This window comes from Balaenoptera ricei, chromosome 6, assembly GCF_028023285.1.
Source record: "Balaenoptera ricei isolate mBalRic1 chromosome 6, mBalRic1.hap2, whole genome shotgun sequence".
NCBI lineage: Eukaryota > Metazoa > Chordata > Mammalia > Artiodactyla > Balaenopteridae > Balaenoptera > Balaenoptera ricei.
Genome location: NC_082644.1, coordinates 92,427,057 through 92,445,474, shown reverse-complemented (window position 1 = coordinate 92,445,474; position 18,418 = coordinate 92,427,057). Strand labels below are relative to the sequence as shown.

The 18,418-nt window shown below is 43.4% G+C and overlaps 2 protein-coding genes across 2 annotated transcripts in view; both read left to right on the top strand.

Moving 5' to 3' along the window:
• Nucleotides 1-18,418, top strand: part of GRIN3A (glutamate ionotropic receptor NMDA type subunit 3A) — a 149,345-nt gene that overhangs the window by 121,623 nt on the left and 9,304 nt on the right. The window lies entirely within an intron of this gene.
• PPP3R2 (protein phosphatase 3 regulatory subunit B, beta) lies at nucleotides 10,672-11,183 on the top strand. Its single transcript, XM_059926513.1, is given in 2 exon segments — nucleotides 10,672-10,975; nucleotides 10,978-11,183. Coding segments are annotated over 2 exon segments (510 nt in total).

Below are 18,418 nucleotides of genomic sequence, written 5' to 3'. Positions count from 1 at the left end.
TCTGAAGCCTGTTTCCTGCCCTTAAGATTGAGCCGAGCAGCATGTCCAGCTTAAGAGAATGCTGTGGCTCTCAAGCAGGCGCGTTTAGAGGGATCCCAACCTAACTAGCTGAAGATCTGGATCCTGGGACACATAGGAGGACAATGAACTGACTGGCCTCCAGTGTGGGCTCTCCATCCCTGACCACTGCCCCAGACCACCAAAACGTGCACCTAGTGTGAAACCTAATAATATCTGTTCACTGAGAAAATGGAGCTTTCTCACGGCAGACCCATTCTTCCCTCTGTTAATTTTTTTTTTTTTTTAAGATTTATTGATTGATTGATTGATTGATTGCTATGTTGGGTCTTCGTTTCTGTGCTAGGGCTTTCTCCAGTTGCGGCAAGCGGGGGCCACTCTTCATCACGGTGCGCTGGCCTGTCACTATCGTGGCCTCTCTTGTTGCGGAGCACAGGCTCCAGACGCGCAGGCTCAGTAGTTGTGGCTCACGGGCCTAGTTGCTCCACGGCATGTGGGATCTTCCCAGACCAGGGCTCGAACCCGTGTCCCCTGCATTAGCAGGCAGACTCTCAACCACTGCGCCACCAGGGAAGCCCCCTCTGTTAATTTTTTGTGGGGAGGAGTAATGCGTTAGTCAACTATACACTGAAATCTGAAAAGATCACACAGTCCCATCAAGAAGCTTCAATGCCTGTCAATTTTCTTTGCAGTTTATTTTTAAAGACCCAAATGGAACAGTATGGGAGTGGGGGAGGGGGGAGTCTTAATGCAGTCCTTTTTTGCTCTTGACAACTACGTCACATCTCAACAGCCTCCTGCACCTCTCTCATCCCTACTTCTTCCTTTTTCAATTTAAAATGTCACTGTCTGCTCTTCAACCTGATGAAAGTTACGGCGAGGCAGGGAGAGTTAATGACTGTAGATTGCTTTAAATTGAAAACCTGTGTAAGTCAAGAACCATCTTGACAGCTGAGTGCTTCCCTTGGACTAGCCTAAGTAATTAAGTTTAGTATTTAAGCCAAGCATAAGGTCAGATGGAACCTATCCAGGTAGCGCTTTCTGGAAACCTGAAGAAACACAAAGCTGTATCTATGTCCTTTTAGGATGTGGAGTGGAATTGTGCATGAAGAAAGGGAGCCCAGTCTCAGAAAGGCCTCACCTTCTCTTACTCCGCTACCAGAACAAATTCACTCATTCATTCATTCATTCATTCATCTGTCAGCAAACATGTCTTGAATCCCTGTGTGCCAGCTCCACGCCAGGTGCAGCTGATGAAGAGATGAATACAGAGCTCACAGGCAGGTAGAGACAGACTTGTGAAGAAACCCCCTGGACCAGCGGTCCCCAACCTTTTTGTCACCAGGGACCAGTTTCGTGGAAGACAGTTTTTCCATGGACTGGGGGGGAGGGGGATGGTTCTGGCGATAATGTGAGCAAAGGGGAGCGATGGGGAGCGGCAGATGAAGCTTCGCTGGCTCCCCTGCCGCTCACCACCTGCTGTGCACCCCGGTTCCTAACAGGCCGTGGACTGGTACCAGTACCGGTCTGTGGCCTGGGGGTTGGGGACCCCTGCCCTAGACCACACCCCACAGGGGCAGCAGTAGAAGAAGATGCAAGGTGGAACAGTGACACAGGCAAGCCCATGGTTCACTCACAGAAGAGCAAGAAGGAATCAGAGAAGGCTTTCTGGAGGAGGGAAGCCCCTGTAGAGTGAAGAGCCCTCTGGTCAGAGCGTGAGCAAGACACCAAGGCACGAAATTAAAAGCAATGCAATTTGGCCCCACCCTCCAGAGACACCGCACCAAACCACGCTGGATGCACAGGACTCCACATGCTTTTAGTGGTGCCCTCCTCAGGGATTCTAAAATTACAGGTGGCCACCTTCCCTGGCCCACTTGTTATGCAGCCACAGCTAGACCCAGGAATAAATTATAGGTCTTTGACTTTTCCTGTGTTCTGCCTTGGAGCCCACCATTATCTCCACGAGGGCAGGGACATCCTTTCTAGTATGGAAGGCAGTCTGGAATAATGGAAAGAATTTCAGTTCTGGAAGTGGACATCCTAGGGTTTGACTCCTGGCTCTATCACTGTGTCTGTGCAAGCCGTGAAACTTCTAAAACTTCACATCCTCACCCCAAAACTGGGGATGATAATAGAGTCTACTTGTAAGTAATAAAATGTATTTAATGAGATAGTTTATGGAGAACACCTAGCTTAGCAAATGTTCCCCCCTCCTTCCCTGAGTATAGAGCTATGCACATAGAAGAAAAAATATTTGATAAATAATAAACACATGCAAAAAATTACTCCTGGACCCATCTCCAAAAAAGCAGAAGCACCTTATAATTCCAACATAAATGTTCTTTATATTATATTAATTACATGTTCTAGAACTGAAGACTTTTGGAGGGAGGACTTGTGAAATACATGATTCTGGAATTTTCTGTTTTGCAATGTGCTGGATTAACCAGCATTTACAGTATCATGTTATTCCTTTTGTCCAACTCAGCTTCTAGGTTGAGTGGGAAAATAGGAAGGTGGCTTATACAAACCATTAGCCTGAACTTAAAACAGATCTTTAAAGAAACAACAGTAACTACTTTCTTTAAATGTGGTCAATGGTATTTCAAAGTCCGGTTGCTGGGTGCAGAAGCTGGAGACCTACAATTCTCTAGTCTTGTTTTCTCCTCACCCCATATCATCACAAAGCTAGGGCTGCTCCTCTGTTGCTCTCTGGTTACTATAAATGACAGAAGTTTTAATTCTGATACAGTGAAAACTAATTCCAGCAAGTGTCCCGCTTTACCCATGCTAATGAGCAATTAAACAGATAACATGGAATAAGGGTCTCCTCTTTTATATACCAGAGATGCTTGAGCATCTGTTATACCCAAGATCGCATACTGTTAACAGTCCTTGTTTTTCCCCTGGTTGAATTCAATGAACTCATGCTCAGACTGATTAGGACTATTGTGAGAGACAGTCTTCCTTCCACTTTTTTAGATTTCCATACACTGAAATCTGTGGGGGAATCACATGAAACGGGACTCCTCCCTAATTATTCCCAGTGCTAAACAGTTAACTCTCCACGCTCTGAAGATTCCAGCTTGAAAAAAAAAAAAAAGGAAGGAAATGTGTGAAGATCATCACCTAGTGGCTATAATGCGAAGTGTCACAAAATATCAGAAAACCATCTTTTCTATATCTCACAGATGGTATTAACCAAGTCTAAGAATGTGAGAAATTGCCCCGACATTTCCTCTGAAGACACTTCCTCCCATGTGGCTGTGGGAGCTGGATGAGAAGCCAGTATCGTCAGGGGGTGCGGGGCGGGGAGCCCCGGAGCCCTTACACACACCATGTGAGCCCTTCATCACACAGTAGAGGTGGCTTCCTGCAACATCCAAGCACAGGGCTGGTTAGCCAGGGAAGCCAGTGCAGTCACATTTGGAGTCTCACCTTTGCTTCCTCCCTCTGTCCTTCTGTCCAGTAAGACACCGGGCCTAGTGTTATGGGTCTAATTGTACCCCCCCCAAAAAGACAGGTTTAAGTCCTAAGGAGCTAACCCCTTGGTACCTCAGAATAGGGCCTGGTTTGAAAATAGGGTCATCAAAGATGAGATTAAACAGTCACACTGTAGTAGAGAGAGTCCCTAATCCAACATGACTGGTGTCCCTATAGGAAGACAACTAGCATGCAAAGACAGACACACAGGGAGAACACCATGTGACCACGAAGGCAGAGGGTGGATTTATGCAGCTTCAGGCCAAGGAACACCAAATATTGCTGGCAAACTATCAGAAACTAGGAATAAGCAAGGAAGGATTCCTCTACAGGTTCCAGAGGGAACATGGCCCTGCCAACATCCTGATTTCAAATTTCTAGTTTCCAGAACTGGGATACAATAAATTTCTGTTGAAAGCACCATCCAGTTTCTGGTACTTGTCATGGCGGCCCTAGCAAATGAATACACCTCACCTTTCACCTCTAGTGCCTCTTTCATCCTAGCTCAGGCTCCCATATTCCAGACAAACATGCATAGTTGTCATTGTTTGCTGGCCACTCTCCCAACTGCCAGGCTCTCCCCCGTTCAGCTCACCCTTAACAATGCCAGATTGATCTTTTTAGAACAAAATTCTGATTTGGTCACTCATCTGTGCTTTCCCTGTCATATGGAAACCAAGTGTCTTCAGCCAAACATTCAAAACTCCCCTTGATCTGTTTCCTTCCAGCTAACCTTCTCATATTTTGCTCAAGTATTTCAGCCGCATTAAACTAGTTGCTGGTATCTATGCCTACTCCCTTTCCTACTTCTATGATTATGGTATTTGTCACCCGTGTCTTCATCAGGATCAAACAATACTTCTTGGGAAAAAAAATCTTCCTCCATTTGTCCCCAGCAAGAATTCTAGGAAGTTCTCAACAATTTCTCAGTTCTCTGAATTCTTATAGCTCTTTGCCCTTACCTCTCTGATGACATCTTTCTTTTTCCATCTTGTGCTATAATTAATCACAATCTCTAATGCCTCAGTTCACTCAGCAGTAGGTAAGCTTTCTGAGTAGGGACCATCTCTGAATGCCCTCAATGCTTTATATGTCAAAACATAATTGGATAAATTGGATGCCCTGTAAAGGAATGATTGAATAAATGTTGCCCTTTCTTCAGTGTCTAAGGCATGGTCAGATCATCTCTTCACTTCATCTAATACCATGCTCTCCCTTGTCCTCCCTGTTCTGGCCACACTGGCTTTTAAGTTTGTCCTACTTGATATGCTCTTCCTGCCCCAGTGCCTCTGCACATGGAAGTCCTTCTTCCTGGAACACGCATCCCTGCCTAAACATCCAGTTAACTTCTCCCTGAGATTTCAGCTCAATCATCACTTCCCCAATTAAAGTTCTGTTAATCTTTCTGACTAGGTTAAATTCCTATTGTGTTACTTCTCATCTGTGACACTCACCACAGGTGCCCCTGTACATTTATAGGCATGATAATTTGGTTCATGTGCATCTTCCCTACAAACGGTAAGCTCCATGAGGACAGAGACAGCTGGGAAAGTATCTGCCTTAGGTCACTACCATATGCCTCTCATATTGCAGATGCTCAAGAGATATTTGTGTAGAAAACAAATGAGTACTTGAGTTATTTGCATGTGTATATATACAAACAATCTACTAGAATTAGAATTTTCTAGACAAGTCTCCAGTAGGCAATAATTGTAATATCTACAATATTTGTACCTACTATGTTCTAGGCACTGAGTCTAATACTTTATGCATTTTATCTCATTTAATTCTGAAAATGATGCTATAAGTTAGCAATTGTATCCTTGTTTTACACATGAGCAAACAGTGGCTCAGATAAGTAACTCTGCCCAAGATCACAGAGTTGTTAAATCGCAAAACTATGATTGAAAAACCATATATTCCAAAGCTCATATTAAACACCATCCCAGAATTACAAAAGAAAATCAAGCATATTACTCTTGATCCTTCTGAATATACATGATAAACATAAAAGACTGAGCAAATAGTGATACATCCTTAAAGCCATACCACTTACTAAACTGTAGATTTCTCAAGGGACTGTGTCTTGTTCACCACCAAAAATTCCATTACCTGGCACAGGGCCTGGCACATAGTAAGTGCTCAATATATATGTGTTAAATGGATTGTTTTATTATTGAAGTAGAGTTGACTTACAATATTAGTTTCAGGTGTACAATATAGGGATTCACTATTTTTATAGATCATACTCCGTATAAAGATATTATAAAATATTGCCCATATTTTCCCTGTGCTGTACATTACATCCTTAAATCTTACTCATTTTATACCTAGTAGTACCTCTAAATCCCCGTATCTTCCCTTGACCCTCCCCCCACCCCTCTCCTCAATGGGAGCCAACTAGTTTGTTCTGTGTATCTGTGAGTCAGTTTCTGTATTATAATATTCATTCGTTTTATTTTTTAGATTCCACATATAAGTGAAACTGTATTTGTCTTTCTCGCTCTGACTTATTTCGCTTAGCATAATACCCTCTAGGTCCATCCATGTTGTTGAAATATTTGTTAAATGGATTTAAACTTCAAACAAGGTTTGTCACATCCAAGGAAGATAAAACACATAGAGCCAGAGTCAAATTTCTGCTTTGGAGAAAGCAAATAAAGGAGTAGGAAAGGGAAAAGTAAGGAGACAAGGTATAAAATTTCTTGAGCCCCTAATGTGCGCTGGTGTGCTCTTTTAGTTGTGTTGTGTTTTGTTTTTTTTTTAATTTTTAGATGTTATCCCACTTAAACCTATAATAACATTATATGACACCATTATAGTACTTCTGAGTTGCAGGTGAGAACTCTGATGCTCATGAATGCTTTTAAACTCACGGCGATGTGGTTCCACAGTCTACACAGTGGCTACCTCAATACAAATAGATGTTAAAGATGGTGCCCAGCAAAATCACAGAAAGGTGAGGGCTTCCACCTGTAAAGCTCCCAGAGTGACTGTGTGAATTACTCAGAAACTTGTTCTGCTGAATAACTTGGAAGATGAAGCTTTATATGAGCCTCAATTCTCATTACTTCTGTTTCTATTTTATTTTCCAGTGTCAGTTGTATTTGCATGTAACCCCTCATAGTCTTTTTCCTGAAAACTCGTGAGGAAAAAAAAAATGGCTTCCTGAAATGGAAATGGTGTCAGAATCCTGATTTCTTCCAAAACAATCAGCCAGTCCTTTTAATGTGCTTCCTGCAGTGAATGTCCAGCAATCCAAATCCCCCCACAGTGAGAAATGGAAAGAGTGACAAATAGTGTTTTCCATGGAAATGACTAAGAATAATGGCTGGAGAAAACTGAAACAATGGCATTGAGTCCCATAATAATGCTGAACTACAAAGTTTATAAAATGTGCAACAATGGGGAACTCGACTTCACACTGACTAAAATTTCAGATCCAGCATCACATTACCTCCTCTACAAGGCAGGAGTAAAGCAGTTCTGATTGTGCACCGTTTTATTTCAAAGAAGTGGTACCATCTTCCTGGTAATGTCTGTTTGACCATTAAATTAGTTAACTCTTGGGACGATATTTCTCCTTCTACATAATATTTCTATATGCAATCCCTCATCTCACTCTTAGAATATATAAAGCAGGTGATTATTATCACCACTTTACAGATGAGGACACTGAGGCTGGGACAGTAACAGCTCCTCTAAGAGCTCACAGCTCATGGGGCAGAGCAGGGACTGGAACCTGGTCTATTTAATTCCTGTGCTCTCACCACTGCCCCTCACTACCTCCTAATAACACACCGCATAGAGGAAGACACTTACTTAAGAGTTTCCACACTGATGACTCCTTCCTAAAGGACAACCATCAAGGCATTACTCAGGAGAAAATCATGAGGACTCCATAAGAGTACGAGTGAGGTCCGTCACTGCATTCCTCAAGCCTGCAATGGAAAACCTGCCATCAGCCCCCAAAGAACAGTGCCCTGGAGGAGCTGAAGTGAATGCTGGCAAAGGGCTTAGAGCAGCGATTGGCATATTGTACACGGTACACAAGGAGTGTGCATTAAATGAATGCACATACACTTAAGTGCCCAGGCTGCCAAGTATTCTTTCTTTAAGACTTCATCTCCACCAGCAGGGTAAATAGTAGTAAAATTAGTAATAATAACAACAATAATAATGATTTATCATATTGGCTAGTAACAGCTTTAATCCTCATACAACTGTTTAAAATATATTATTAGCCCCATTTTACAGATGGGGAAAACTGACATTAAGCAACTTCTCCAAGTTGCTTACTGCTACTAAGTGGACAGTTAAGATTTGATTGCCCTATTGTTACAGAATACAAGTCCGTGTGCCCCATGCGCAGTAAGGCCAAACAATCCCAAAACGTCGGAGTTTGGAGCAGAGAAAGGTTGATTACAGGGCCATGAAAGGAGACGGGTGGCTCATACCTTGAAAACGCCGAATTCCCAGAAAGCTTTCAGCAAAGCCCTTTTATAGGGAAGGTGAGGGAGGGGCGTGGTTAGTTGATGCAGACTTCTTGGTGTCAGATCCTCTGTTCTTGAGGTCATGACGTTCCTGTAAACCTCACCAAAACAAATGTTATTCTCTGTTCTGACAAGAAAGGGAAGGGGAGGCATTTAGTTCTGTCTCCATGCCTCCTTGCGGCTTTTAACACTTAAATTCTGTAAGCAAAGCGACATCATTACCCCTCATTTTACTTGTTCAAGGTCCCAAGGCTCGACTTTCGCCCTCTGAGGCCCAGGCCCTGGCTAAGAGGAAGGGGTCCCTGCGGGGGCCGGTTACCCTGCCCGGGAGCGTTAGTCCAGCACTCAGTCTGGGTCCTCCCGCCAGTGCCCAGACCGACTGAAGAGGCAGAGCTCAGCTGGCAGCACCCTCAGAGCCAGGCCCCCAGATCCTGCGCAGCCGTCATCACTGAGGGAGCCAGGCGCCCAGGACCCAGCCGGCCCTCAGGCTCCTCAGACCCCCCAGACGAGGGCCGGGTCCCACGGACTGTGACCCACGGTGACTGCAGCCGCCACTAGGTGGCGGAGGTGGGGATGGGGCAGAGGTTCGCTGCTGCCTCAGGGCCTGGGCCCGGCCAGTAGGGGGCCATGGCGAGGGCTCTGGAGCTCTGCAGGACACAGCCCTCAGCCTGTCCGCGGGCCCCCCGGCTCACCCACCGGCCCGAGGCCAGAGGGCCTGGAAGGGAGGGCCCCTGAGAGAAGACCGCGATCCGCTTCTCACCTCACTCTCTGCCGTGAGGACCACTGCCCGGCTGACTGTCGGCCGAGTGAGACCTCTAAACGCTGAAAACTAACAGTCTCGAGGTCTCGAGGTCTCGAGGTCTCGAAGTCTCGAGGTCTCGAGGTCTCGAGGTCTCGAGGTCTCGAAGTCTCGAGCTAAAGGTCTCGCGTTAACCATCTCGGTCTCGCGCTAACAGCCGCCGCCCCGCCCCTATTATACTATTCTAAATTCTTTCCACCCTACCGTGCTTCTTTAAGATCTAGTTATTTTCAGTCAGGATAATAATTCAGTCATCAAATATTTTAGTCTCTAAACCTTTCCTTTTCTTTTAAACTGTGTAGATCTAATGGTAAGGTATTCCACGGCTTTGTTGTGCCAGTTTTAGCATGGTTACCTATAGGCTGATATTTTGGCTGAACTAAAGCACAGAAAAGGTGGCAGCCTTTTTTTAAATGAGAGAGGGTTTGGTCCCTTCAGTTTGATTTAGTGTCCTGGGAGTCCCCCAGGTCCCTTAGAGCTGCATTGTTCTTGAACCAAATGTACTTCGTATGCATTTGGAGTAACTGAGGTCTTCCTAAAGGAGGAAGGAATATGGGAGGCAGGGGTGAGATTCATCTTCAACAAAAAAGAACAAATCCACTTGAAGCAACGAGGGAAAGAGTGAGACAGCCTAGGGGCCACTTTTACTCTCAAAACATGGCAGAGGCTTCTCAGGACACATTACAGCCTTTCCCCAAAGTGGTCTGCAGGACGGCCGCCAGGCACTAGCCCAACAAAGATAAGGACTGGGTATGAAAGGATGGATTTGAAGTATTGTAATAGGGTGACAGAGGCTATGGTCTTGGGACCTGTGTCTTCTTGAAAAGGGCCCTGAATTCAGCATTGTGTATATTCTTCAAGAATATGTTACTGCCTGTAGATGATCCATGTGAGAAATTTTGTGTAATATCTGGGTGGTCTCTTACAAAGACCCTGAACCCCATGTTCTGAAAAGGTCATTGGCCACTGTACCAGAAGGATGTCAATCCTGGCTTTCCCTCCCAGAGAATTTAGGAAAAACAGTTGACCCTTGAACAATGCCAGGGGGTTAGGGGTGCCAACCCTCCGCTCAGTGGAAAATCCTTGTATAATTTATAGTCAGCCCTGGGTATCCTTTCTCAGTATCCCCGGTTCTGTCTCAGCGGATTCAACCATCTGCTGACTTTGTAGTACTGTAGTGTTTACTGTTGAAAAGTATCTGCATATAAGTGGACCCACACAGTTGAAACCCGTGTTGTTCAAGGGTCAACTATTGATGTATACATGACATCACGCTTTGATGTATTATCTAGTCCTTACACTAGGCCTGCAAATAAGCATCAAGAGCCCCTGCTTGCAGTTTACACAGTCATTCAACATATATTAAGCACATACTGCATTTCAGACACTATGCTGGGGATACCGCGGTGATTAATACAGCTGCGGACCCGCCCCCTTGGAGTTTAATTTCCAAGGGAAGAAGGAAAAGTGACACGAGAAGGTTTTTAAAAATAGCAAGAGAGATAAGGGTTAAGGTACCGAGAGAAGGAAGAAAGCGGGTATCCCTGCTCTTAGCCTATCCCGGGCATTCCCCCTAGCTCCCCTCTCCTACTTATCTTCCTATCTTCCCCCCTGCAAACTCCCCCCTCCCACCCCCCTTCTCCCCCTGCTCACCCACTCCCCCGCCTGGCTCCCAGAGCTGCCCATTTTCTTGCCTGGTCGTGCGAACGGGTAGGGGGGGTGAGAGGAGACGGTGCGGGGGGAGAGGTCCCACGAGCCCGCCCCCCCCAGCCCCCCACCCCACCCCACGTGGCGGCGTAACAGTCCTTCTCCAGCCCTGCGTGCGCCCACCGCCCCTGCTCCCTCCCCCGACCCTATGAGCAGACTGGCTCCACAATGGGAAATGAGTCCAGTTACCCGGTAGAAATGTGCGCCCACTTTGACCAAGACGAAATTAAACGGCTGGGCAAGCGGTTTAAGAAGCTGGACTCGGACAGTTCGGGCGCTCTGAGCGTGGTGGAGTTCATGTCCCTGCCGGAGCCACAGGAGAACCCATTGGTGCAGCGAGTGACAGACGTCTTCGACACAGACGGCAATAGAGAGGTGGACTTCGGGGAATTCATCCTGGGGACCTCCCAGTTCAGTGGCAAGGGAGACAAGGAGCAGAAGCTGAGGTTTGCTTTCAGCATCTACGACATGGGTAAGACGGCTACATTTCCAACGGGGAGCTCTTCCAGGTGCTGACGATGATGGTGGGGGACAACCTGAAAGACTGGCAGTTACAGCAGCTCGTGGACAAAACCATCATCGTCCTGGGCAAGGATCGCGATGGGAAAAGATCCTTCCAGGAATTCAGTGCTGCGGTCGGAAGCCTGGAGAGCCACAAGAAGTTGGTGACAATTGTGTGAGCTTTTAGAAGAGCACCACCCGACAACAACTTTTTCTTTCTTCTCAAAGATCAGCTCAAGAGGCCCAGCAACCGTCTCTCTGACCTGCTGGGAAGTATTTCTCTTTGTGAAGCAACATTTGCTAACACCAACCTCTTGACCACCTCAGTGTTATTTATTCTCCTGGTAATGCCCTAAATCAGGGAGAACATAATGAAGGAGCATGGGCGGGGGAAGAAAAGGAAATGGCTTTTATGAACGTATTTTTTTCTTTGTTTTGATTCAGATGCCAAACTATAAAGAGTGAAGAAGAACTTTTAAAGTTCAAAAATAAGAAAATATACATCTTTTCCTTTACTTCTCATGGTTTTATATGTGGGGGAAAATTCCAAAAAGGTGTTAGGTGAACTATTTTCATTTACTTGTGGTGTTCAGTCATCTTTTGACAGATTGTTATCTACTTATTGTAGCAACAGGGATGAATATATTTCTCTTGGCTGAGCATCTTTTAATCACCTCTCTCTGGGCAACAAAAACCCATCTTTCCCTTTTGAAAACCGCAGCCCACTCCCCATGGTACATCCAGAAATCCCTGAGCATGTCTTGAGGGTTAGGAATCCAGCTGGGCTCCTCCTGTCTCATTGCTCCAGCTCCTGAACAGTTTCTGATCAGAGCAGAAACTCAGGGCTCTTGTAAGAAATGCTAAGACTGGACTAAAAGCCCAGTCTAACTATCAGTCTCAGTGAGGGTGGGTTTTCAGGGTTGGCTGCCCACTCCAGTATTAAGTTCAGTTAATGGGGCTTCCGCTCAAACAGGGCAGAGAACTTCGTAGGAAGCTCTCTCACCTCCAATACTCAGCCCCACTCCAGTTGGAGAGAATAGGCCACATTCAGAGTCATTCTTCCCACAGGCAGAGGCAGTGAAGATTCCAGCTGCAGTGGACTCTCCCCAGGATGCTGAAGCGGTGTTGCTCCTGGCACTCAAAAGATGCAGAGGCGAGCAGGTACACCTCTGCAGCAGGGGTGGACGCTGTCTACACTAACAAAGCTTACTTTTTAAAATCAGACCTGGGCCTGGCAGAGAAGGCAAGAGCTCTCTCATGGTGGGAAGCCTTTTCTCTCATGTAACAGTCAGCCCAGAGTCCCTCACACCCTAATAAACCTGCAGCCAAGGGGTGTGCTGGAGCCTATTCATACTGGGTGAGAATCAAAGTGTGCACATCCCTCCCCAACCCCATGTTCAGTGATGTCATGTTGATCGCTTGAAATCAGCCATAGTGGGAGTAGTAAGTACATCACAGAAAAAAGCAAAAAGTTTTAGTTGTTTTGCTTCTGCTTGTTTTGGAGAGCCAGTGTACCAGTAAGTACACTGCTGCCTGCATCCTAGATGTTACCAGCTCTCTGTGGTCCCATTTACTACTGTCAGATCCCAGAGAACAAGCTGTCCTCAGAAGAGCTGGGACAGGGCTGGTCCCAATGTCTGCCACTTCACATCAGGCCTGTTTCTCACAGTGGTCCACTCCCTGTAGAAGGTGCTTAAGGCTCTCAAAATACCAGGACAATGAGACGTACTCTCCCTACACGTACTTAGCCAAGGGACAAAACCCAGGTGATTTTTCTCAGGACAAGAAAGATCTGTTTCAAGATTTATTATCCTTATATTTCGAAGAGGCTGCTAGCTAGTCTTCCCTGCCCCCATCCCCCCACAAAAAAAACCCCAAAGTGGGACAAGTAAATCCACAAATTGAATTACTGTCAGAGCACCCATCTACCAAGACACCCTGCCATACTTTTTATTTAATAAATTACTTATGAACCACAAAGTATAGGTATCCAGCCCCTTAACTTCCTGCGCAGTCCTAAAAAAAATGTATTAATGATCAGTAAATGCTCCCAATCCTGTAGTTATACGAGTCTTACCCCCATTTCAGGGTAACATAGTTCAAAGACTCAGATGGGTTTGGAAGCAGTTACAACTGGGTTTTTAACACAGTCACTTCTTATTAGTTGTGCGAGCACGAGCATGTTACTTAACCTCTTTGTGTCATTTCTCCTGATTAAAATGAGGCTCCATCCCCAGGTTATTTTGAGGATTCAAGAAGATTAAACATGTAAAGTGCTAGAGCAAAACACGTTCACGCTACTCAGGTCCTTCCCTTCCCCCTTTCGTCTTCTTCTACTAGGTCAATATATAAGGGAGAGGGAGGCCTCTTGGTTCCTTTTGAATGCTTACTTAGTACTTAGCCACACCCACTCTCAGATTAGCTGGACATTTGTGTGATCCTAATCCAGAAAGGAAACAATGGAAATAATGTCAAGATCCTCCCCACCCCTGCATTTGCAGAGGGAATAACAGAGGTCTTGACTGGAGAAAGTTTAAAAGAGAGAGACTCTCATTCTAGCCCAACCTATTTGACTTTGTGGAGGAAACCTTGCATGAGAAAAGTGAGCTTGTGTAATGCCAGCGAAGAGGATTTCTGAAAGAGAGACATTATTTGTATACTCTGCAATGTGCACGTTAAAATATGGAAATTTAAAATTAGGACTGAGAGTTTGAAACATGTTGGATTACATGTTCAAATTTAACAAGAGGAGGAAAACTATTTCAGCTTCTAGAGTGGCTGGAATTCACAAGCTAATTGCTTGATCAGTCTACCTAATATAGTTACCCAAGGCTTTGTGGCAATGACCTTGAACTGTGAGCCTGTTTCTAGCTTCAGCAACTAGAAAGATCTGACTGTATGAATATTTGGGAAGAGAGATCACATTTACTTCCAAATTAGAATGCTTTGATTCTTCTCTTTGTTAATTGCCAGTTGCCAACAAATCTAGTTCTGTACAGTTCCTTGGGGTAATAATAGTAATTAATGCATATTGAACAGCTGTTCCAGGTCCTGTTACATTTGTTATATCATTTAATCATCATAACAACACTGTGGGGTGGGTGCTATCATCTCAGTTTTACAGATGATGCTATGGAGAGATCTAGAATCTTCTCCAAGATATCCCAGCTGGTAAGTGGCAAAGCGAGGACTTGAACCAGGCTCTGTGACCCCAGATGCTGAGCTTTTTTCACCTCACTCCACTGCCTCCTATTTTTATGGTTTTTGTATTTACCTGCCTCAAATTATTCCTGATAGTCTTATTAATATAATCAAACCAAGCCTCAGTTTTTACAAAAAGGTGAATTGCTTTTCAAGGAGCAAGCAACTTCTACCTCTTTGGTTCTATACAGTGCAAAAAATTAAAAATTAAAAGTATTAGGCAAGGCAGTCTTACATCATCATCCACCTCCATCTCATCTTGAGAAATAAGTGACAGTATTTAGATTAAGCTGGTAACAGTAACAGCAACCAATATGTTTTGAGGCTGTAGACATCAGTAACACTATGTTGTTGTGAATCGTATATTAATGGATTGTGTCTGCTCTCTACCATATGTTGCAATCCCCAAACCACTAGACACTTCTTTTTTTTTTGAAACGTAGGAAAAAATATGGCCTTAGCATAGTTGGTTTATTCTCTAAATCTATCTTGCTTTAGAGGAATTCTCAAGGAAAAACCTTCAGGAATTTTTTATTGATTCTCTCTGTTAGGATTTAAAGTGGTTCGTGAGTCTGGCTACTGTGTTTTATCTCTTTTGCATGCCTTGAAAAGGGAGAGGCTTGGATGTTTTTTAAGACAAGGTGGCATCATGATAAAGGAGTCAGGTCGCTAGACTGAGAATCGGAACTGGACCTCTCTCCTTCCGTATTGGCTGCCCTAGCTCTTCCACTGGCTGGTGACTGTGTAAATAGCAACAAACCATGTGTCAGCTTTAAAGCACTAGCTGATTCATGGTGAAAAACCATAACACTGAAGGGACATGAGCAGCAATAAAAGCTGTGTAGATAAAGGATACAATCTGACAGCTCTTAGACTAAATCTGACACAAAAATAAATTGTTTTGTTGTTAATTTTACATGGTGTTTGTTCTCACAATGTTTTGTGTATGTGTGTGTGCATGTGTATGTTGCCAATATTTTTTTAAAAAATAGGATTTTAAGTAAAAATCAAAATTAGCATAAAGGAATGCAGACCACCCCGGGATGGGAATGGCCTTTTACTGACTAAGGTACCTCTGCAGCATGGGGCTGAAATCAAAAGTCTCAATAAAGAGAAAACAATATGTTCCACTCTTGTTAAAAAAGCTCAAGAGGGACTGAAGTGTTCATTATTTTTCAGAAATAAAACAATTGGTCATAAAACATCCCAACAACTGCTATTTCTAATGACTGAATAACAGAAGAGTTTCCAATAATCAAAACAAATAGAGCCATATAGAATTCAAACACCTGTATAATAAAATCTAACAAAACAAAGCTAACAGGAAAACTTGAAAATTGAGACACGTATGTAATGTGTTAGGAAAGGGGTTAATAGCTTTTTTCAGTAAAAATCCATGCCTTTTCTGAAATGCATAATTGAGCAAATCATATAAATATATAATACATACCTGGGGCAACAGGAAAAACAAACATGAAAAAGTAGCCTGAAAAATTGAATAAATACAAATCAGAATACCTAAAACAGGAAAAAATGATTAGTTGCAAAACAGGGTTGGAGAGGATGTGAGCATCCTGTGCAATGGGGCATATTGGGAATCACTGGGAATGGTTTTCACACTCTTGAGGACCATTTCACACATCACAAGGCATCAGAACGGTTATATGATCTTACCTGGTAATCCCACCCATTGCAATATATATCTCAAAGCAAGGATCAAAAATGATTTTTAAATGCTATATGCAAAAGATTTTTTATTGTGGCAATATTTATTATATATATATATAATAAGTAATATTAAACACCTGACCGTTTGGGAGTAAAGTCAATTATGATAAAATAATAGTTACTGATAATATAAAGCTATTAAAGTTAGTAAATAAAATAACTGTATAAATCCATAAATTTTTAGATTAAGTTTTTTAAAAAGCATAATTGTTATATTAACATATAACAGAGTTTACAACTCTGGAAAATATATGTGCATATGGTTGTAGTTCAGAGGAGAAAATGAAGAATTGAAAGTATATAGTAAAAGGATAATGGTAATCATCTCAAATTTAATTTTTAGAAATATTTTTCTGAGTTATTTTATTAATAAATTAAGACTTTTCAAAAGACCGCACAGTGGAGATAATGTAGCACATTAAGCACCAGGTCCAAGGCTAAAAGATGGTTTCCCAAACCTAGAAGGGGCGGGGGCTCTGGCAGCACAAGGAACAGAAAGAGGGCATCTCCTCAGCAACCTGGGCTGTGCCATGTTGAGGAGCCATTAAGCAGATTCCAGGTTAGAAGAGACAGAGGTGCCACAGCCGCCAGGACCAGGGATGCGATGGGAAGTTCCTGCGGACCCTAATTTTACTGTCCATCTAGATTATTTTCTTATCCAAATGTGTGAGCAGTGTTAACTTCACTCATGCAGTGTCTCCCAGGATTTTGCAAATCATTTTTTGTTTCTTTTGTTAAATGTAATCTTTCAGTCTTTCAGTCTTCATTGATGAGAAAGTTCCAGATTCTATGAGTGAATATCTTCTTTATCCCTTTTCATGATTGTTGTTACAATTTTTTAGAAATCCCACATGATTACATCACACAATCTTACCTCATTGTCTCCAGCCTGGCAAACTCTCTCCAGCAGTAGCTGTCCTTGTTACCTCTGGAGCCCACACCTCATGCAGGTGGAGGTCTCCATCTTCTGTGCCCCTCCTCCCGCCCAGACAAAGGGCTATATGTACAGACACAACAAGTCTGCCAAATTTTATTGAGCTACTTGCTCTTCTGGGCAAAATAGTGGGGTGTCAAAAAAAAAGGAAATCAGGTCTTCAAAATTACAAACAGCATTTGCCTTCTCCTCATCCTGCTTCCAAGTATCTAGGAGAGGAATTGAAAGCAATGATTACAGACTCTTTAGAGGACTAGAGAAAATGGGTAGCTGCTGTGTATTGGGAGATGTGGAGTGGGGGCTAGGGAGGCTTAGATCATAAGATTTAACCAGTAACATCTGAGGCAAATGATGACTGAAATACTTTAACTGCATTTCTTGCTGGAGTTTTCAGAACCTAGTCAGTTATCTAACCAGCTGTCAGATGTTTCAAGGGTCCACATCTGAGCAAGATGCAAAGGAGGGTTTAGCAGCAACAAAATTGGTGGTCTTGGCCTCTACATGTCACTGATGATCTAGGCAGAGACCACTCAGAACCTTTGATAGTACAGGCATCACCCTTTATCTGAATCTAGTCTGTTCCTGGAAATGTGTTGGCTGGTAAATTTCCAGATGGTAGGAGTCCTTTCCGTTATCTTGTATGAGATGAAGAATAAAGCATTCCCACCTCATCCAAAAAGCCCAACCAGTTTCCCTAAATATCACTAAAATATTCTTAGACATTTATTAGCGTTTAATATCTAATGCACAACGCATGGATTGTTGTATATGACAATCCACCAACGATTTCTGCATAATATGAAGCATTTAAAACACCAGTTCTTTAATGCTTAATCAGTGGTTATTCATGTGTGCATAATACAGAGTATGCTTTCCCACCACAGTACAGTGGATATATATTAATGTAAATGAACAATAAAATAAAATGTTAAAGAAATATAACAAGTATAAATAACATTTAGCAAAATAAAATAAGCAAGCAAGACAATTTTTTGAGTGGTTATGTATTGATTAAAGAGTTAACAGAGTGAGATTGGATGGGCTAGAGTGAGCCTACGAAGGACTAAGTGAAGCCATAAATGCCTGAGATTTGCCTGTGGCTAAATCCTGGGACAGTCTTCTCTCCTTGGCTCTTGAGACTCCAGAAGTATGTGGCTGTGAGCTATCAAATGGGATAAAGTAATGGGATGAAGAAAATAAAAAATTTATGTCTGTTTGCATTTCTTTGCTTTCATTAATACAGCTCTTGACAACATGAGACTGGGCTGTGATTGCATTTCGGAATGTGATGTTTCTACTCCCGTCACTTGCACCTGCAGTCATTATTTTGTCTGCATCACTTAAATTTATTTTAAAGATTGACATTGAATATTCATTGCTCCTCTTCTTCTTCCTCTGACCAATGCTAAATGTCAAGTTGAGCAAGTTCCACTCTATCAGACGAAAAGTTTTCACTTGATAACCTGGGGCCGATGCACATATGTAATGCATAGCACATTGAAGCAGTGTGGTCCTAGGGGAAGGACAGCTGAATTACAACTGCAGCGGTAC